Raw genomic sequence first — 23058 nt, 5'->3', positions numbered from 1 at the left:
ATTAAAAGAAAAATCTTCCTACCTACAAAAACCAAAGAAGGCTAGAAAGTTCTTTAATACAATTAATAGGAAAAGACTCCCAATTTTATAGCCACCTTTAAACAAATAATAATAATAATACATTACCAAAGAAAACATTCAGCCCATTTTCAAACAAAAAATGGAATATAATGGTTTTTGTTTCACCTCCCAAAGATTTAAAAGATAAACAAATAACCGCAGAAGATATTTTTATAGAGAAAAATTATCAGACATTAAAGGATTCCAGAATAAATCCCTTCCTTAAAACAGAGAAGCAAAATAGACACAAGAAAGAAGACAAAACTCTAAAAAAAATATGCGAAAACATTTAAAGAAAAAAGCTAAATGAAAGTGGTCTTTACCTGGCCAAAATCAAAAGAGAAAAAGAAAAAAAGTGTGATAAATAATTTCACATTTAAAGGAATGTGTTCAATTAATTCTTTTAAAGACAACCTCATAATAAAAGGGAGAAAATTTAAAAACTTAAATAACAAACAAGTTTTGGGATTAGATCATATTAAAATTTTGAATCTATACATTTTAATATTGAGATAGTTAAATGCAGCATCTGGAACTAATGCTGCACTTAATTAGTTTGAGTATTACTTAACAAAAAACAACAGAACTGAAATCAAAAATTTTGATACTAGAGGTGAAATTAGGTTATAATTTTATTGTTGCTTACAATAGAACTAGGCATCTGACAGTTTAATTTTAGGGCCCATTTTATTTATATAAATGAACTATGGGAAGGGAGGTAATTTAATACAGGATAATGCTATCATATATGCAGATGATATATTAATTTAGTTTAGATATATTTACATTCCTTATATTTTTATAATCAGTTTAGATATAGTTTACATTCCTTCATTGCAAACTATAAAATATATTTACACTCAGCCCAGCCACACCAATTCCAGACAAAAAAGATTAGTATTAAGTAAAAAAAAAAAAAAAAAAACAGGTTTTAATGAATTTCAGAAAATTTTAGCTATAAATTTCTTGGAGTTAATATGAATGAGTATTTAACTTGAAAAAAATTACTAATGACTTTTTTTGGATAAGAGATAATATCCATATCACTTAAGTTAATATAAAAGAGAGGGAGGATTAAAGGAAAGGCCAGAAAAGAAATATTAAAATTCCTGAAAAGGGACAGAGTAGCTCTTTCAGTTGTTGTTGGGTGCCAAATAACTTATCAGTGATAGGGATTCAACAAAATACTTGAAGCTAAGTTTCAAAATATACTTTAAGCTTTCTACTGAGCAGCTAAAAGCAATAGAAGTGAAACTATAAAAACTGTATTTTTCAACTAAATCTTCTGCCTTATCCCTATTTTATCTTCCAAATGGATCTGTAGGTAAGGAATTAAACAAAGAGATCATCTTAAAGTATAAAAAGCAAGGGATTCTTCAAATCTGAATGAGGAATGTTAAAAACTTAAATTAGCATGGTAGATGGATAAGATATTTTAAAACAGGATTTGATAAGGTTAAAGCTAGATATGGTAGAAATTAAAAAGGTAAGGTGGAAAGTGAACAAGATTTTTGGCTTAGGAATAATATGAATGAGAAAAAGAGTAGAATCTGTCAATAGAAACAACACAGTGAGAGAACTTTTAGTCAGGAAAAATTCAAAGCCTAAACCTACAACAATAGTGCAGTTTTAATTATCAACCTCTTCAGCAGATGAGAAGGTAGAAAGGAAACATAATGAATACATCAAACCTGTAAAAGGAAATGACAATTTGATAAAAAAAAAAAAACAAAAAAAAACAGCAACTGGAGTGCCACAATAGGAAAAGGTCAATAAGAAAAAATACTTTCCAAGCATATGTTAGATCAACAAAATAAAGCAGGAGCTAGGATTTCAAAATATTTTACTAAGTATAAACTACTAACCATGTCTACAAACACACTTTTTAAAAATCATAAAAAATATAAGTAGGGGAGACCAAGAGATATCAGGAATGTAACACATAGATTATATAATGGTTAGACAGAGATACTGAAACAAAATTAGACTTGTAAACAAACTCAGAAGCAGTTATTGATTCTAAACAGAACTGAGTTGTAATGAAAATTTAAAGAAAATGAGAACAAATACATGGAATACAGATAGGCTAAGAGAAACAACTATGTAAAGCTAAAATTTTAACAAATCATAGACACAGGACTAAATAATATGTAAGTAACTTAATTTGTAAATAAATGGATGCATTTAAATATAGGGAATAATTAAAGTAAGAATGGAAATTTATGGAACAAAAGTAATAGTTAACAGAAAACCATGGATAACAAAAAAATATTTTGAATTAATGAATGAGTGTAGAACCTATAAAAATCTTATAATACAGAATGGAACAAAATTTTTCAACCTGGAAATAAAATAGTATATACATTTAATCTGTAAAGATTCAAGCAGATGTGATAAAAGTAAAAGATGAAGAAACGTTAGCTCTGATTCTAAAAGAACTGATACAAAAGATGTAGAAATTGTTTAATGGGAACAAGGAATTGAAAGACAAATTTGACAGTGGAGTAACTACTACCCAAGAAAAAATTTAAAATGTTAAGATTCACCAATGAAGTGGATTTTGAAAATGGCGAGGAATTATTGGTAAAAGAACATTTTTGTTTGAAAATAAATAAAAGTAAAGCAAAGATAATGAAATGTGACACAAACGAGGATTAATAAGGAGGAATTAAGAAAGGTGGAACGTAATGTACTAGAAGTTACAGAATCTTGCTATTTTGGGAATAACATTACAAAGAATGATCAAAGCCATTAGGGGTAAAAAGCAGGTGGCTTAAGTTACCAGAACTTTTATTCAGTAAAGAAATTTGCGAGTACCTAGCATAGATCTAAAGAATAAAAACATTTTGTTAAAAATAATTCTACAAAGTAAATATCTTTCCTAGAAAAAAGCTGTAGAGGTTGGAATGTATAAAACAGATAGCTGAGGATATAAGATCTAGTACTTATGTAGAGATTAAGAGGGTTAGCAACACAATAGACAATAGAAAGGAATGGAGAATAACATATAACCAGTTCAAATAGCAATGATTAAAAAAAAAAAATACTATTGAGGTAAGCAACATTTTTCATTGTACATAATCAAAAAAAAATTACTAAATGATAAAAAGTTAAAACACATCAATTTACCATATTATCTCATTATGTCACGTGTCAGATAATAAAATTGTTTTATAGGGTGCCTCATCACTTTGTAATTTACAGAAAATTTCTATTAGAAGTCTGTTAAATATGAACACAGTTATGAAAGTAGGCTGGCTGGTTTTTGTATCAGTATGTTTACTGACAAATCCATTTATGAAACATATATGTATTTATGAAATTATTTTGTATATAAAATCTTTAATCTTAAGAAAGACTGAAAATATTTATTATACTACATATAAGGGCAATAAACACATTGAAACTTACAATTTAATACCATTTTTAAAGACCTCATCATATGTGGGAGCTAAATTATAAAAACTTCCAAACAAAATAAAAAATTGTCAATCTTTGAAAAGATCATTAAGGGCATTTTTAATTGATAATGAGTTATATTCAATGATTCCTTTCTATAATACATTTAGGTTTGCTATAATATATATTTAATACAGATATATATATTTTACTGATATTATAATTGTGACTACACTAATAATAACAAATAAAGTTAACTCAATTTTAAATAATAAATGTTTCTATAAAACTCATTTAATATTTCACACTGCTAACATATTCAATATGAACAGTGTCATAATTCCCTTTTTTTAAAGTTCATAATCTACATTGCTAACATATATTTTTAAATATGGTTTCATCTAATGCTAAAATAGCTTGCATATAAACTTCAAAATAATTTAAAAGTTATTTATGACACTGTAAAAGTTTCTCTCACAACAAATAAACGCACATGTATCACAAGGTTATCTCAGCTATAAAACGAAAGAAAAATTTCAGCATGGGAGTACACACATGTGTGAATATGTACGAGCACACTTAATAGTAAAGCAATGACTGCTGAAAAAAATGCATTACTTGACTGTCATAAATGACTTTGTATGAACATAGTATAAGAAAGAACACAATAAATCATGAAAGAAAACATACAGTTACATTAAAAACAATCTTTATTACTTACAAGAGACTAGATCAAAACAACGTTTGTCATCAGGCACCAATTTTATCTGACAAGTAAGAAGGTTAACTCGAGTAGGTGTTTTGGTTTCATCAGCATGACAAATATCCAGGAAACCCTCAGCTTGAACACAGCATCGCCTTTTTTGCCATACACGTCTCATCTTGCCTTCAGATTTTTTCAAAAGGTGTCCAGTACGTGTCAGGCCAGCTCCCTTATCACCTTGTAGCTGATGTAACGAGTAACCAGTTCCTTTGTCAGGAGTATGGCTTGTTTGCTATGTAAAAAAAAGTATATATCTGTTATTTTATATGTAAATTCTATTAAATAAACTACCTAGTACAGAATATTGAGATAAGTCATACCTTACCTCAATTTTTCATGAAAATACTTTTACAAGATCCCACATCCTCGGTTATGATTGAACAATTCCGTTATTGCATAATAAAAATAAAAAAACCAAAATAAAGAAAACTGTGTATGCATACATATATATATACATACAAACTTCTGTATAACTAAGTACCATGGGACTGGTGAAAAAGTTTGTTAAACGGAAAATTCATAAAATAGAATTTTACAGTACTTATGCTGTAGTACTATAATTTTATTTACATAAACTTACAAAAATTATGTACTGTATATAAAAACTAAATTATAAGTTCTGTATTTAAATGCTACACTATAATCGTCTTTCCTTTTTTTAAAATAATAATGTACAGTATTATATTAACCCAATATCTTTTTTAATTGGCAATTAAAAAAAAAAACAGTAAAAAATTAATAAACACATTAAATTAATGAGTAAAGTATGTTTAAAAGTCTGTAAAACAACTTGCTAAAAAGAAGTCTGTAATTTTTGTTTAAACTGTTTTGTTTCCGAAGATAATTTTATTTCCAAAAAATGATTCTAAATTATTCAAGCAATTAAACATAATATCTGGTACATTTCCTATTGAATGAAGGCCACTTCTTATCATATTGAATGACCACAATAACTCATCATTTGTAGGATTAATGGTCATTACATCTCTTCAATTTGTGGGTCCACTGGTCTTTTAGCAACTACACCTCTGACTATTTCCTGCTACCACTATTCCATCATCGATCATTAGATATTCATCTAACTGCAGTTCTAATTCCATGTTACTTTGCAATTTACTCCAGTTATTGATAACAAATTCTGGAATTTCGAATTCACATCTTCAGTTGTACAATTACTGCGATTGGCGGCTGTTACTGTCTCATTCTTACTTAACCCAGCTTTTTTGTAACACTTTTAAATTGTTTGGGGAGTTACATCATGAGACTAAGCTTTAGATATTTCAGCAATACATTCTTTAAAGTTATTAAATTTTTAACTGGAACATTGTCATAGACAGCTTTAAAAAACTTCATTTAAATGCATTTTCTGCAGTGAACTTTTAAACTTTTAATTAAACTCTGGTCCACTTGTTGCAGTTTTGAAGAAGTCATACCTGGCAAAAAGTAAGCAATAGTAACAGATTTCATGTTTACATTTATATGGCGAAGATATGTTGTAGAGTAAAAGAATTTTACGTTTTTTTCTTGACACCTCATCAGTAAGTTTTCTTAACAATTTTGTATAAATTTCAATTGTCATCCAAGCTTTTCTGTTGTAATCGTAATCTGTTTCTAATGATGTGATGCCTTTTAAAACAATGAGGTCACTGAGACTTTCTGATTACTAGAAGTTTGAGCTTCTCAATACCAATCATGTTAGCAGCTACCATTCCATTACAGTAACCCTCTCTTTGCTGTACTTTCCCCACCAAAAACATTTGTCATTCTTTTAAAAGCTAATGTTTTGTCTGAAAGGAATGTAAAAAATAGCCTGGTCTTATCAGCATTAAATATATAATTTTCATTGTATTCATATAGTAGGTTAGGCAGAATGTTTTCTTTCAATGTTACACATTCTTCTTCTTTTACATCAGCACTCTCGCCAAATACAACGTTTTTACAAGAGCATGCCGTAATTTAACTTGTCAAGCCAACCAGCAGTAGCTTGAAAATCAGGACAATTTAGTGTTTTGGTGAATTCTAAAGCCTTTTATTTAATAATAGTTCCCAGTACTGGTAAATTTTTTTCACAAACTACAATTAACCACTTTATTACATCTTCATCAATATCAACACAAATACAAGACTTAAATCTTTCTATTAATGTCTAAATTTTCTGCTTGTTTTTTTAACAGAATCTTTATTTTTTAACACTGTGGAAAGAGAATTAGCTGGTATACCAAATGAATTACTATGTCTTTTTTCTTACCTTCTTTTTCAACTTCATCGATTATATGTATTTTTTCTTTGATACTCAAACACTTTCTTTTGGATATTTTTAACAAATCATATACACTATAACACCAACACACAGTATAAATCAATTCATGGAAAATACAAGTTATACCAATATACAGTACAGTACTGAACAGTACAATACAGTACTATGAAAAAAACACAGGGAAATACAGTACTCAAACCAAAACAAAATTCAATATACTACTGCACAAAATCACCCAAAAGCACTACTGGAACAAAACAAAACCACTAGATCTGTATTGTACAGTATCAAGATTAGGACTGAATAGCAATTCGCTTACACATTAGGCTTACTTTTGCAGTAGCATTAAGGCAAAAATAAGAAAGGAATGCTAAACTATTTTAGTTGCCAATGTACCGACACCGGCAATTCCCATTGTTCATACAGTACACCAATTGATAAAAAATAATGTAGGCCTACATAAACACAATGCAATACTTATTTGCTATTTTTAACAAATTGATTTAATTTTCATTTATTATACACACATATATATATATATATATATATATATATATATATATATACTCAAATCTAGCAATAGTGAAGCATTACTGGGTCAGCTAGTTCTATATAAATCCCAATTTTTACAAAAATGTCAGAAACTTCCTTGTCAAACAAATGCAGCAAGATGCCATGTCCGTGTCTACATTAACATTTGGTCAAATTAAAATTTATCTTTTTTTTGCAATGAATTTAAAAAAAAAATAATACCAGCAGCAGCAATTTCTGAACTATTGCGTAACTGTCAGTTTAAGCAACTTAGCTTAAATAATAATACACTCTGATTAATATCAATCAAGTACTAATTATTGTTATTCCTATATGGTAAGATTAAAATGGGTATGTAATTGGCTTTCAGCTAATATAAATAATATTAGTTACTAAAATTAATGTAAAACTCAGTTTAAAAAATGATATTTTAGGATTATAATCAAAAGTTAAAATTTTTATTTTCAACACTTTTATACTCATAAATTCTTTAAATAAATGCACAGGGTGTTTTACAAAGAAATGGAAAGGTTTTTTTGACATGTTCAACAGACGAAAATAAAGAAGAAAGTTCATATAAACATAGCTCTGGAAATGCTTAATTTTTGAGTTATACCTTACAAAATATTTCCCTCTGATTTCTGTTAAGTGTAAAATGAAGCCACACTAAAATTATTGAAACTTTAATTAAGGATAAATTTCATAATGTTTATGTGGATTTTGACCTGAAAATTCAATAAAACAGGTTCTAGAACTGTATCTAATATTTTTTTAAGAAAATTATCATAAAACAGAAAAAACTAGAATCACAAATTACAAAAAATGGTTAGTAAACAAATGGAATTCTGCAAAAAGATTTGTGGAGAATTTAATTCTCTACTAATTTTATCTAATTTTTATTAAAAGAAGTTAATGGATTTTCAATATTATCTCCAGTTGTAACCTCAAAAGGCTATCAGGAATTCAGGATAGTTCGTGTTCGCATGACAGCTCTGAAAATAACCAAACTACCGTATTTATTCGAGTACCCCCGCACTTTTTTTCTTGGAATTGGAGAGAAAAAATAAGGGTACGGGGCTTACTTGAAACATAACCTTTATCCAGGATAATTTACGTAAATGTTTTCTTAGAAGTACATAAATTCAATCACATAAATATAGTTACATTAGGCTTTTGTTTATCAATACTGGGTGCCGCTTATACAGAATACATCCTCTATTATTAACATCCTGTTCATATTATCGATACAAACAAAGTTACGGTATTGTTATAAAACTGATTCATTCTGTATAGGCTGCATCCAGTTCTAATGACACTACAGTTACAGTATCAGTTACCCATCGTCATCTTGTCTATTCGACATAGTCATTGTACTGTTCGTATATGTAGACGGTTATGTGCATTTTATCTGTTTAATTTATCTTGTAAAGTTTAATACGGTGATTTATTTTAATTATGGCATAAAATGAGTACAAAAGGACAGTTTCTACGATCTTTTACAGTAAAATGAAAAACTGCGCATCATAGAAGAGGCTGAAAAAATTGGAAATCGGGCAGCAGGAAGAAAATTTGACATAGATGAAAGCTGAATTCGAGATTGCCATAAGAAGAAACAAGCTCTGGTGAAAGGCACTGGTAATAAAAGGGCTTTTCATGGCTTAAAACCAAAATACACAGACATTAAAAAAAAAATTGTATTACTGTTATGGACAAAAGGAAATGCGGTTATGCTGTCACGACAGAAATGTGTCAATCATAGCTTGTGAAATTGCTAAATCATTGAATAAAGTTGCTTTTAAAGCAAGCCGTGGATGGATAACACGATTTTTTGCACGCAATGATTTGTCAATAAGATGAGATACGACCATTTCTCAATGACTTCCAGATGCTTATGAACAAAAAATATTACATTTTTACAAATACATAATAAATCTTAGAAAAGATAATGGCTATTTGCTTTCTCAAATAGGAAACGCTGATCAAACCCCCGTATATTTTGAAATGCAATCTGACAAAACCGTAAACAAAAAAGGTGAAATAAGTGTTACGATTCACACTGGTGGTAAAGAAAAACACAGGTGTAGTGTTATGCTTTGCATTACTTCTGATGGATCAAAATTACCTCCATACATTGTTTTTAAAAGAAAAACTCTTTCTACCATACAGGTAAATGGAATTATTATCAGAGCACAGGAATCAGGTTGGATGGACGAAACCTTAATTTTAGATTGGATCAGGTGTGTATGACAAAAGTGATTAGGAGATTTACTTCATAAAAAAAATACCGGTATGCTAGTAATGGATAGTTATCCATTTATATGACTGATAATCCTTTATATGACTGATAAAATGAAAGACATTTTAAAAAAGGTGACAGACCAAGTAATAATTCCAGGCAGATTGACATCTTTATTGCAACCACTAGATGTCTGCATTAATAAACCGTTCAAATCAGCATTAAAACAACTGTACAGTAAATGGATGGCTGATGAAAATTTCTTTCTCAAGCCTACAGGAAGAATCAAACGCCCAGATTTGTATTTGGATAAAAGATGCTTAGGAAGGTATTAGTAAGGAAAATTTTTAAAAAATGCGGAATATCTAATGAACAATCACCTTTGGCAGAGCGACGTGGAGACTATCAGTAACTCTTCTACAGACATTGACAGTGTCAGTGATTAATTAAAAATAAAATCCCATATTAAAAAGTGTATTGAAATGATCCTTTTCAACATGATACTTTCTTTTCGTTTCACTGGCCTACTGATTCTGAACTAAACTAGTACTTACGGTAATTAATTTTTTTTTTTTTTTGTTGTTTGTGGGCGAAAAACGCCTGGGCTTTATCATCGTCCGGAATTTTATTAATAAAAGGGTAAAATAACCCCAAAATAATAAAGTTTATAAGGTGTAAATATAATATTAATCATATAATAAAAATTTATTAAAACTAGCCAAGAAGGCAAAATAAAACTCAGAACTAATATAACAGACGAAGTTGATAAAATATAAAAGTTAAAATAATTGAATAAAGAAACTATATAAAACTTACCTAATTCTGATGGGTTGTGCAAAAGCCCCCTCCCTGGACAGTAAAATTAAATACATAGAACCCAAAAACCAAAACTGAAAGTAAAGGTTAAAATTATTAAAAAACTCTTCCAACAGAAAAACATATATGATAATATTAAACTTTTTGCAGTAACCTGGTACTGTGCAAAAAGAGAAATATCCGATTCAAAATTTCGTTATTATTGCACAAGATATCACGGATGTTTCTAGGTAGATTAAACTGATGACGCAAAGCCGCATAACGTATGCAGTCCACAAGAATGTGGTGCACAGTCATGCGGCAGTTGCATCGTGTGCATACGGGTGGGGCTTCTCCTGACATTAGGTATTCGTGTGTGATCCTTGTAGGTCCTAACCGTAACCGGCAGAGAACCACTTCCTCACGACAAGAATTTCTGCAAGACGAGCCCCATGGCAACACAGAATCTTTAATCTGCCGGAGTTTATTATCAACGGTAGCCGTCCAGTCACTTTGCCATCTTGCTCTCAGTGATTGTTTTATACGATTGATAAAATCAAAGGCAGTAACTCGGGTGGTGAAAGGAGGTTGAATACACGCTTCTTTGACAGCATAATCTGCTCTTTCGTTACCTAGAATCTCCAAGTGGCTAGAGATCCAGCAAAAACTTACCTCTGTGTTGCGATTACCTACCTCAGCGATTGCTTCATAAATGTCAATGACGACAGGATGTTTGGAATAAGTTTTCTAACGCCTGGAGAGCACTACACGAGTCACTGCAAATAATAATCTTTCTATATTTACGACTAACGATATTTAGAGCCCTGTTTATAGCGAGTAGTTCTGCGGTGAACATACTCGTAATACCGGGTAGGCCAAACATATAAGTCCTGTCATTGACAACAAAAGCACAACCAACGGTACCGTCTTATTTTGATCCATCAGTGTATATCACCGCATCCGGGTTCGTCTTGGTGAGAATATACTGAAACATTTGCCGGAAAACAGTAGGTGGTGTTGATCGTTTATCGTATGTTGTAAGATCAAATGTAAAATTTACAAGATTTATTCTCCACGGAGGATATGAGCATGGATATGATGGAAAGAACAAGGGAGTGTCAACATTTATATGCTGCAGCAGACGCCGGATACGGACACCCACAGGCGCAGTACAGCGTGGACGGTCCCCATACTTCCTTAAATTAGGATTCCTAAGAACTGGGTCAAAAGCCGGGTGATTTGGCTGTTCTTTGAGATGGGTAAAATAAGATAACAAAAGCTGATCTCGTCTATCCCAAAGTGATGGCTCGCCAAAGTCTTCAAGTAAGCTTGCGATAAGGCTTGATCTAAATGCACCTGTGGCAAGCCGAAGAAAAGCGTTATGTACACCGTTCAGCATTCCATACATCTCAGTTTGACGAGCTGAAGAGTAGGCGACACAACCATAATCTAAACGGGAACGAACAAGGGAATAGTAAAAACGTAACATACATGACCGATCAGCTCCCCAATTGGTGTTACTAAGGACCCGCATCATATCTAAAAGTTTGGAACATTTTGTTCTCATTCCCTTTATATATTTGACCCAAGTAAGACGGCTATCAAAAAGCAAACCTAGGAACTTGACGTAAGGAGAGGCAGCAATAAGCTCTCTGTTCAGAAAAACCTGCAGAATAGAAGGGTTCCGTAGCCGAGAAAAGACCACACATGTCGTTTTGTCATGTAAAATCAGTAGTTCTTGACCAAGCCTCAAGGCGAAATATAGTGTTCTGTATCAGCCGCTCCGCAGTGGGTGTTGAGCGGCTCGCAACATAAATAACAAAATCGTCAACCAATAGAGAACATGAGCCTGTACACAATCGATAATGCTGTTTATGGCCACAGAAAACAAGGTGGCACTTAATACACTACCTTGAGGTACTCCATTTTCCGAGACGACATTGTCTGAAAGTGAATCGTCTACACAAACACGACACGTTCGGTGATGTAAGATATTTTCCTATTTACGTATTTTTTTATATGTGTTGCACTTTAAAAACGGTATATACTCAATTTTTTTTTTTTAGATTTTCAGTCTGGAAAATCAAGGTGCAGGGCTTATTCGGGGGCGGGGGGTACTCGAATAAATATGGTACTTCTAAACTGTTTTAACTGATGGAGCTGACTCACAATATTTGTTTTGCATAACTTAATTTTCTGGGTTGTTTTACTTTCAAAGAGTAATGTTATAAAACAGTATGTTAGTAATGTTCATGTGGTGATTACATCTCCTTATCTGTTTTTCACAAATCATAACACTTGATCAACTCAAATGACTGGCAACAACAAAATTATTAATGTAACTGGCTCAAAATTTGATGTATATTCCTACAGAGATGTGGGGAACAAAATATGATCTCAACTATTTATTACAACACAGTCTCTGAACATGCACTGACTTATCAAACTTTCTTCAACTTGCATATTAATACTCAGAACAGTATAAACTTAGGCAAATGTAGTAAAAGTACAGTAATATAATTTAATACCACATCAATAAAACTAGTAACATGAGTTGAGTTATATACAGACTACAATGACTGCAAAATTTCATTAAGAATGTGTTAAATAAACCTGCTTATGAAAATGTAATTTATTTCCTCGTGAAAAAAATTAAAAAAATAATTCTGCAAATCAATGTTTAAAAGCAATATACAGACTTACAATTAATTAACTTTTCTTTTTTTTTAAATAGTATATAATTAAATTAAAGGACTAAACATGTTTTAAGTTACAAAAATTATAACTGAAATACACCTTATTACTATACCTCTTTATCAAGTCCTGGTGCATTACGTAATAATGTTCGAAGTTCATTCAATTTTCTCCTTTCTTCGTCTTGTTTTTGCCTTACTTTTTGTAATTTTATAGAGAGGTCAGCAACATAACTACCAAAATGTTCTATAGTTTTCAATCCATCCTGAAAATAACTGTAACAAACAATGAATGAATACAAATCAAAGTTATACAAACAGAGGAATCAACTAACTACAAGAAGTTCATTTATATATTAAAACAGCAAAAATATAATTTATATTGTTATAAGTCAGGTTTGATCCACAATTTTTTCAAAATTTCATCTCGTTTATTGCATTGCTTCCATTTGCACAATAAATTTCACTAAAATCTGTGTTAACTGAAGATTTTATTAGTTCACCTGCTTTGCTAAAAGTAAATAATACTATGTCATTTGGAGAAGTAAATTTTCAGGTGCTGAACAAATGTAGATATATTATAATAAAACATTGATACTACAGATGTTCGAAACCTATACATTTTTGTAATGCTTTAATAAGTTACCACATGACAGTTAATATGTTTTTCACAACCTGAAATTAAAAAACTCATCTGTTAAAAAAATTTAATGTTGCTAAATTTAATTAACAAATCCATAATTATTGTATAAAAAATTGCATAACATATTACTGTAAAATCACAAAAAATAATAAATCTTTCGTAAGATGTTCTCATCATTTAAAATCTTTTCACTCTACAGTACATTAGCAAAAAAAGACAAAAATTCTTGTGCAGTTCTATGCAAGAAGACCAACTTTTTGTTATTTTATTTTGTTTTGAAAGGTATCAAGTAAAGCTAACCTAAAGTTTTACAAAAAAAAATAAGAAAACTAAAAGAGGTATAATTTTTTTTTTAATATTAAAATATAATTTTCATTTATAACAAAATTAAATTACTATAACATAATTTAATGAAATAATTGAAAAAAAAAATTCTTATATAAAATAAATACGATGTTTAAAATTTTGTTTCTTTGATGAGTACTGTTTACCTTTCTTAGTTTCATTTTTGTATCACATGTTGACGCGTTTAGGAACCACCCCACTGTCAAAACTTATTGTACAAGTACTTTTGAACTTCTATTAATCTTTTTGCAGCAGTTAGTCAACACCCCTTTTCTAAATTTGATTTCATGCCTTATCTGGCCATCTTATTGTTTCTCTGTTATTAATGGTTATACTTATCTTTTCATTTTTTTTAATGTATTTCCTGTTTCCAATAATTTGAGGTTCTTGAAAAGGACATCACTTGATTATTGATCTGTTCATTTATCATGTTTTATTGTTATATTTTAATTTAAAGATTTGTAGATTTTATAAAATATACAGTCTTCTTCTTTTAACATTCCATTAATAACAAATAAACAAGAAGAAGGCCACGTAAGGCATGACATCAAATGTAGAGAGGGGCGTTGACTAACACTATATAAAGATTAACAGAAATTTAAAAGTAACAATACAATAAGTTTCGACAATGGAATGGTTCCTATACACATCAACATGTGATAAAAGAATGAAGCTAAGAAAGGTAAACAGTACTCAACATAGAAACTAAAGTGATCTTAGCAGAAAAGATATTGTAATTATTATTTTAATAACAACAATTTTAAAATTTTGTTTTAATAAATTAACAATCTTACGCTACAGCCTATTGGTAAATACTTAAAATATTTATTAAAAGGACTGTCAACGTTCAAACTTGCAGAATCTTAACAAACCACGCTTCTAACTTCACCTGCTCAAATTTTTTCAACATTAAATCAAGTGTGACTTGAGAATAATTCAACCAATCTTCATCAAATTTTCACTTGGACAACCTCAAATACATTACTACAGCATATATAAATTTCACGGAAATTGATTAAGTAGTTTTTGAATTTTCGTGCCACAACATTTTATACATCAGGCCTACATAAATATATATATAAGGAAACCCCAATTTACGTTAATGGTATTTTCACACTCTTCACACCTCAAAACTTAAAGAAAATCTACTTTCACCCCCACTTCCACCATGCAAATGAGAGTAATACTATTCTTTACTTTGAAAAGTCTGTAAAAAGGTTAACTTTGCAAACATATAATTACAAGAATCTGCTATATAAATACATTTCTAATTTTTAAAGCCCAATCTGGTAAACAAAAACTGAATTCTTAAAATAATACAGTCCCTCAATCCAAAAACCTGATTTCGGAAAAAAAAATTAATTATAATGGCCATTTATACCACCTTTATAAAGTTATCACAGAACCTTCCCAACAAAAAATATTTAAAACGTGTAAATTTTCTTTTTTAAATTTTTTTTACTACACATTATATATTTAATCAAAATGCCATATAGATGCATCATTAAAACATTTAACATAATTAAAACAGTTATGTATAACATTTAATTAGTACCAAAACAGAAAAAAATTACCCAAAGAATATAATCATAAAATATCCCAACAACCCACCGACTACAAGGGTGATTTTTTATTCAAGGTCCGATTGGTCACGAAATTAAAACCACAGTGAAAATAAAAAATATTTTATTTGTAACAAGTACTTACATAGTTACGCTATTTCTCTACATAGTCGCCACTCCGATTTAGACATTTGTCCATGCATGGACAAATGTCTAATACCAAAGCATGGTACCAACTTTCTAATACCCTCGTCATAGAATGGAGCCGCCTGTGTTTTCAGACATGTTTCTATGCTGGTCTGCAGCTCGATGTCTGTGCCAAAATGTTGTCCTCCTAGCCAGCATTTCATGTGAGCAGAGGTGAAAATCAGATTGAGCCAAGTCCGGGCTGTATGGTGGGTGATCAAACACTTCCCAACGAAAATGCTGCAGGAGCTTCTTTGTTACAGCTGCAGTATGCGGCCGAGCATTGTCATGGAGAAAGACAATGCCTGATGACAACATTCCTCTCCGCTTATTCTGAATTGCCTTTCATAGACGTTGAAGAGTCACGCAGTATGAGGCTGCAGTGATGGTCGTGCCACGTTCCATGAATTCCACCAAGAGAACTCCATTCCAGTCCCAGAACACAGTAACCATACACTTTCTGTTGGAGAGGGTTCGCTTGAACTTCTTTGGTTTACTGGGAGAATGAGAATGCATCCATGTTTGGATTGTTCTTTTGTTTCTTCAGTTTCGAAATGGACCCATGTCTCGTCCCCTGTAACAATTTTGTTCAAAAAATCTTCTCCTTCATTGTGGTAGCGCTGGAGAAACTTTAGGGAGGCGTTCATTCTCATTGTTTTGTGATGGTCGGACAGCATCTTGGGAACCCATCTCGCACACAGTTTGCGGTACTGAAGTCTCTCACTCACAATGGTGTAGAGCTGCCTTGAAATTTCAGGAAACAAATCACTCAATACAGAAATTGTGAACCAACGATTTTCTCGAATTGCCTCATCCACTCGCTCAACGAGATCATAGGTTGACACTCGCTTCCTTCCCTGACCACCTGCATCATGAACAACTGTACGTCCTGCACCATTGTCGCACTTTGCTGTCAGTCATTGAAGTTTCACCGTACATATTACTTATTCGTCTATGAATTTCAGCTGCATTACACCCCTCAGCCTGAAGAAATCGAATTACAGCACGCACTTTACACTTGGCGGGAGATGCTATTGTTGTAGACATGTTTACAACAAGCTGCGTGTTCAGAACTAAATGAAGTGACGCGGTGTGATTGAAGGCCATACTAGAGACACTGCACAACACATATGTGCAAAGGTTCATCCGATTTTTGCGCAGTTTTTATTTCGCAATCGATCAGACCTTGAAAAAAAATAACCCTCGTACATCAGTCAACAGCTAATAAGTGTAATAATATGTTTAACTTCTTTTTTTTAATACTGAGTACTCATTTTTTCTAAAGGTTTGTTATTTAATTCCATTATGCTGAGAGACAATTCTCATAAAATGATGTTAGGATGCTATAAATTTTATTTTTTCTTATAAGAAAGTATAAAGAGTTTCTCCTTTAATTAAGTCATGATGCCTAATTACATGCACTTTTCCACTACCTGATTTTTTCCAATGTTACTCTACCACAGCATTCTAATCCCTACCATTATTTTACAACAATCTTTCCCACCTACTTCCACAATCTTTTACATCAGTTCATACAATACTTCAGTCGCATTTTGACTGTTTGATTCGTACATTTATAATAAGAGCAAATCTTTATATAGATCGTTACAGTGACAGCTGTTATCATTCCATTATTTAAGATCATTCTTTAAATGTATTTTGTATTTCTTTGATTAGAATGATTCTGAAGCAAAGCAAATCTTTCCTTTTTTATTGCCTAACTGGAGTATTACAGAGACAAGGGAAGCAATTTTAAAACTCTGAGTAGAAGAGTAAAGGAAAATAAACCAACATACTTGGCATTTATAGACCTAGAAAAGGCATTCGATAATGTAGACTGGAATAAAATGTTCAACTTTTTAAAAAAGTCAGGGTTCAAATACAGAGACAGAAGAAACAATTGCTAAGATTTACAAGAACCAAACAGCAACAGTAATAATTGAAGAACATAAGAAAGAAGCCATAATAAAAAAGGGTGTCTAACAAGGATGTTCCCTATCCCCGTTACCTTTTAATCTTTACATAGAACTAGCAGTTAATGATGTTAAAGAACAATTTAGATCTGGAGTAACAGTAAAATGTGAAAAGATAAAGATGCTATGATTTGCTGATGATATAGTAATTCTAGCTGAAAGTAAAAAAGATTTAGAAGAAACAATGAACGGCATGAATTAAGTTCTACGCAAGAACTACCACATGAAAATAAACAAGAATAAAATGAAAGTAATGAAATGTAGTAGAAATAATGAAGATGGACCACTGAATGTAAAAATAGGAAGAGAAAAGATTACGGAGGTAGAAGAATTTTGTTAGTTCGGAAGTAGAATTACAAAAGATGGATGAAGCAGGAGTGATATAAAATGCCGAATAGCACAGCAAAATGAGCCTTCTGTCCGAAGTATAATTTATTTACATTAAAAATTAATTTAAATGTTATGAAAACATTTTTGAAAGTATATTGGAACGTAGCTTTATATGGAAGTGAAACTTGGACAATCAGAGTACCTGAGAAGAAAAGATTAGAAGCTTTTGAAATGTGATGCTACAGGAGAATGTTAAAAATCAAATGGATAGATAAAGTGACAAATGAAGAGGTGTTGCGGCAAAGTGATGAAGAAAGAAGCATTTGGAAAAATGTAGTTAAAGAGACAGACTTACAGGCCACATATTAAGGCATCCTGGAATAGTTGCTTTAATATGAGGGGCAGGTAGAAGGGAAAAATTGTACAGGCACGTAACATTTGGAATAGGTAAAATAAATTGTTAGGGATGTACGATGTAGGGGTACACCGAAATGAAACGACTAGCACTAGATAGGGAATCTTGGAGAGCTGCATCAAACCAGTCAAATGACAAAAAAAAAAACTGGAGTATCATAACAGTACCTCACCTCAATTAACCCAAAATTAATTATATTAATTTCAGTCTACTTTCATTTTTAAATTTTCTAATACATCCACTTTCAGATGTATCCTTTCATATGATTTGCACGTTCTTTCAGTCTCTTGCTGACTCGTTTCTAACGGCTGACTGCCACAATTTCTCATGTAACTTGTCCCAAATATCTAAATGGAAGTGATTTTACTTCCAGGAGATTTAATGGAAGACTGTCATGTTGCTACCAACAAATCATGATATTCTGTGGCCTTTCATTTACATATTGACCATCCTTAATATGGGAACTTCCCTAATAATGTTAGCCATTCTTTACAAAGAAAAATGATGCTACTTGAAGCTTTCCCCCAACTAGCAAATAGATGCTTCTGTGGACTAATACTTTAACTTCTAACATTCAACATGTCAAGCCTAAAAAGCACCACAGCAGCTAAGCTCCTGCGAGGATAGTTCTCCAGATCAACAGAAAACACAATACCCTTCAAGAATTACATTTTGTACTCCCTAAACAGGTTAAAAAATTATTCTAACAATAATTGCAAAAATTGATTGTCAGTCACTCTTCTTTCATACAATTAGTAATCTTCTGTATACTTGTCAAATTTTACCTTAGCCAATTTTTTTATTAATATCTAGTAATGTCTTTTAACTTTGTCTTAAGATCTTTGTTAACGTGCACTCAAAAAATTGTTTACATTCTCTATAGCCTTAACAGTGATGAAGAAATCGACTTTTATGATGAAGATTGAAGATACAAAGGAGCAACTGCTTAATCTGACAAGGGATTAGAATAATAATAGAATGGCTGATATTCGTAGATGCAATATGTGCCACTCCACACCTATGAAGGCTCTATTTTCACCTTTCCTAAAAAGTAATACATCAAACTGCTTACTGCAAGAAACTGAGCACACATTGGGTGGCTTATGTCAATAAAATGTCTAAAATTTAATCTAAACATTTCCTGAATGAGTGAGAAAATTGCAAATTTTCATACTTGTCCTCTGTATTACTTCCAAACATTATACCCAAGCTGTTTAACCTTAATAACTCCTTAGCATTCAAGAACTGCTAGGACAAGAACTACACATATCTATATTACTTTCTATTTCTACCACGGCAATATTATAGTTTGGAAAGTAATGAGGAAGTTTAACTAGCTTTACCCATTACAGTGTCATAGATGAATAAATTTAACATAGTCCTGTCAAGTCTCTGGTACCAAGAATTTAGGTACATCAGTATTCAATATCCTTATAAAGTTTCTAGCCCTAAATCACAGACAATGATCGATGGCAAAATAGAAAGATAACTAAGACAGGATTCCCTTTTCACTGTACTGGTATACAGAGAAATCTTCTGCTCATGTGGACAGTTTTAATATGTCCACAAAAAAGGAATCTCTTCTACAACAGTTTAAACAAAATATTCATCCCCTGGGTTTAACACTTAAGTTATGATATGTTTGAAGTCCATTACAAATTTAAATATTAAATCAACAACATAAGAATACAATACAAGAAAAACTTACTTTGTTTGTGCATGATAATATTCTACTAGATGCTGAAGTAATTCAATTCCTTTCTTAGTTTTTATTTCATTTACTTTTATCAAATACTGGAACAAATAAAACCAAAACATTATTGAAAATAATAAAACTTAAACATAAACAAAACAAGAACTTAAACTTAAACAAAGCCCAAGAAGTGATAGACCAAGAATTCTCGAGCAGTGTTTCTTTCCTCTCAAAAATACATACTACCAACAAATGACAATTCATTTGCTCAATAAAAACTTGTCACCAAATTAATGAATCTGTGACATATACTGGCTATCAGTCCTTCTGAGCAAGGAAGATTAGACAGAAGGAAAATCACAACATTGTATATCTACTACTCAATGAAAATTAAGTTATTAATCAATTATACAAAACCATTCAGTACAAAAAAAAAAACACATTATCAAATTACACAATTTTACTAGTACAACTTAATAAAACAAACATGCATTTTTAGAAAATCAGCACTTATTAAAAAAAAAATCTTTATAAGTAATTATCATTATGTTTAATGTTTCATTATAAAATGTAATCAGCAACCTTCTTGCTCCATATATATTTTGTTTATTTTTGAAAATCAAAACACATAATACAATACAAGATTCTAAAATTTCATATATGCTGAACCAATTCCTCTTAATTATTCATGGGCAGGTGGACCAGTAAGTTGCAAATTAAATACATTACTTTACAACTTAAAAAAAGATTCTACAAAAATTCCATCTACAAAAATATTCTATTAAATTCTAATAACAAAGTATACAGCAGACTAGCTTTTAAAAAAATATGATTTTGTTAATTACTCAAGATAACACCATACAAAAAACTATACATATAATGCTCTTGATTTAGAACACCATATAAAAAACTATACATATAATGCTATTGATTTAGAACAATGCTCTTGTTTAACTATGTTTAAATCTTTCTCTATAAAATTACAAATAATACTAAACTTGGAAAAGTGTTTTCTTGTTTATAAAAAAAAAAATGCATCAGAGTAAAGTTTAAGGAGTTTAATTTTATATTTTGTGAGTGCATTATAAAAATTAAATTCCTGAATCTACACATACATCAATACACACAAATGAACTTTGCAACCATGAGAAATAAGTCTGCTACAAGTAAACTGTAAAAAAATTATTATTAGTAAAATATCATAGTAAAAGAAAACAAATGCATTTAAAGGAATTTTAAGCATCTATTAAAATATTATTTAAAAATAATTAAATCTATTGATTAGATATTAACACATTTACTGCCATGTTAATAGTATATACTGTTTTGCAAATTGCATGCTCAGTCTCATATAAACAACGTGTAATGATTCCCTGCCTTTAAATTCAATGTCATCTCATAACAATCCTACAATGTTTTTTCAATTATCAACGTTCTATTAAACTTAAAGATAGTTGCCTTGATTCACTTCAAGTTAATTGTACATTTGATCAGTTTTTTTTTTTTTTTTTTTTTGGTGTTATATTTTCAAATCAAGAAAGTTTTCCCTGTGGGAATTCATGGGCCAGACAGCTGTCCGTGGGAAAAAAACAAGCTGCAATGAATTCTAAAACAGTCTAATACAACAATCATAATTAGTTCTGTTTCTTTTCAAATACAGTTCTAAATTTTGTATTAATTTATTTGCACTTTATCTTAATTAATTTATTTTATCTTGTTTGACCAGATTTTCAAATAAAATCATTGCATTTTAAATAATACACATTGTATAAATGGAACAATTTTTTCAATATGATGTAATATTTTGATAAATACTATTTTAATTATGTTAGATAATAGTGAACTAAACTGGCTTTTACATTACAATATTATTATTATTATTATTATTATTATTATTATGATTATGATTATCATCACTAAAAATCATAAATAATTTTATATGATATTTTGATTGGTTGGACGATGATTTTTAATTAATGGTTTTCATCTATAAATACAAGAGATAAAATATTTTCAAAAGCCATAAGCTACATACAACTTACAAATTCTGTTAAAAAATAAATTCAGTAAATTATTATTATTATTATTATGAAGTAGAAAATCATATTAGCATATGGGTAATCTAGGATACATAAAATAAGAAGAAAGCTCCATACTTCACACATCTGTAACTGAAAAAGTCGCCTTTCTTTTTCCATGTCATCAGCAATCTCTGCTGAAGTAACCTCAGATCGAATAAGCCCAGCTTCTTTTGCTTGTTGTTTTTTTTCTTTTTCAATTTTAGCATATTTAGTCTCATAATCTTTCCATGCTCTATCAAAAGGCCTCTTAAGATCCCCTCGGACCCCCCTAAGGTCTCCTTTCAATAAACTATCCAATGGAAACATAACAATGTTGTTGATATTTTGCATCTGTAAAAAAAGAAGTTCTTATAAGATGTCATTGATTGACCGATTATTATCATCCAAGCACCTACAAGCTTAAGTTAAATAATTGTACAAATACAAAGAAAAACCAAAAACATAATTTATAAATTATTTATAAATTTTTATAAAATTTATTTTATAAGATCTGATCCAAAAATAATCAAACTTTTGGATTTGTGGGATGTGAGAATTTTATTGACATGTAATTGGTACCACTGTATAATGCAAAACCTAACATGTCATATCCTGTAATGTGCAGTTATATGCTGTGAAGTCTAGGTGAAACATTGTTTGTGTTTTTTTTTTTTTTTAACGAGTGATTACATGAGTAAGATGTTAGTATGAAACATTGTTTGTAACTTGGAAAAACATTTACAAAAATAAAAAATTGTTAATGCAAGCTTATGATAATTATTGTTTAAACCAAATAATGCATTATTTACCGCATTTAAAATTGGAAGTGAATAAGTTAACAATGATCTATGCCCATTAGCAGATTCCTCATGTCACAACAAAAATAAAAAAATTTTGTGTATTTTAATTGGCATTAACTGTGAGGAAACAAAGCAGATCAAAGCAGCATTTCATTTGGCTCATATCATAATATTCTAACAAAAGAATTGGGGATGCATTCAATAGCCGGGTTAATATCACAAGATTAGAATATCGTCATGCTACAATGTAGTCAATTGGTCATGCTGCAGACCATCAAGCTGGAGATGTTAAATTAAATTGTACTAACAATGAT

At 30.5% G+C, this 23058-nt stretch overlaps 1 protein-coding gene across 4 annotated transcripts in view; it reads right to left on the bottom strand.

The window, feature by feature from the left end:
• Nucleotides 1-23058, bottom strand: part of Asap (ArfGAP domain of ASAP) — a 142244-nt gene that overhangs the window by 81877 nt on the left and 37309 nt on the right. For all 4 annotated transcript variants that reach the window (XM_075381233.1, XM_075381225.1, XM_075381248.1 and 1 more), the window contains exons 4-7: nt 22041-22295; nt 19900-19985; nt 12854-13013; nt 4181-4454 (exon numbers count right to left, since the gene is read on the bottom strand). In XM_075381233.1, coding sequence (XP_075237348.1) covers nt 4181-4454; nt 12854-13013; nt 19900-19985; nt 22041-22295 — 775 coding nt within the window. The remainder of the gene's footprint in view (nt 1-4180; nt 4455-12853; nt 13014-19899; nt 19986-22040; nt 22296-23058) is intronic.

The sequence above is a fragment of the Lycorma delicatula genome, chromosome 1, assembly GCF_047948215.1.
Source record: "Lycorma delicatula isolate Av1 chromosome 1, ASM4794821v1, whole genome shotgun sequence".
Lineage (NCBI taxonomy): Eukaryota > Metazoa > Arthropoda > Insecta > Hemiptera > Fulgoridae > Lycorma > Lycorma delicatula.
The sequence above is the reverse complement of the archived record's forward strand: the minus strand, read 5'-3'. Positions and strand labels throughout refer to the sequence as shown.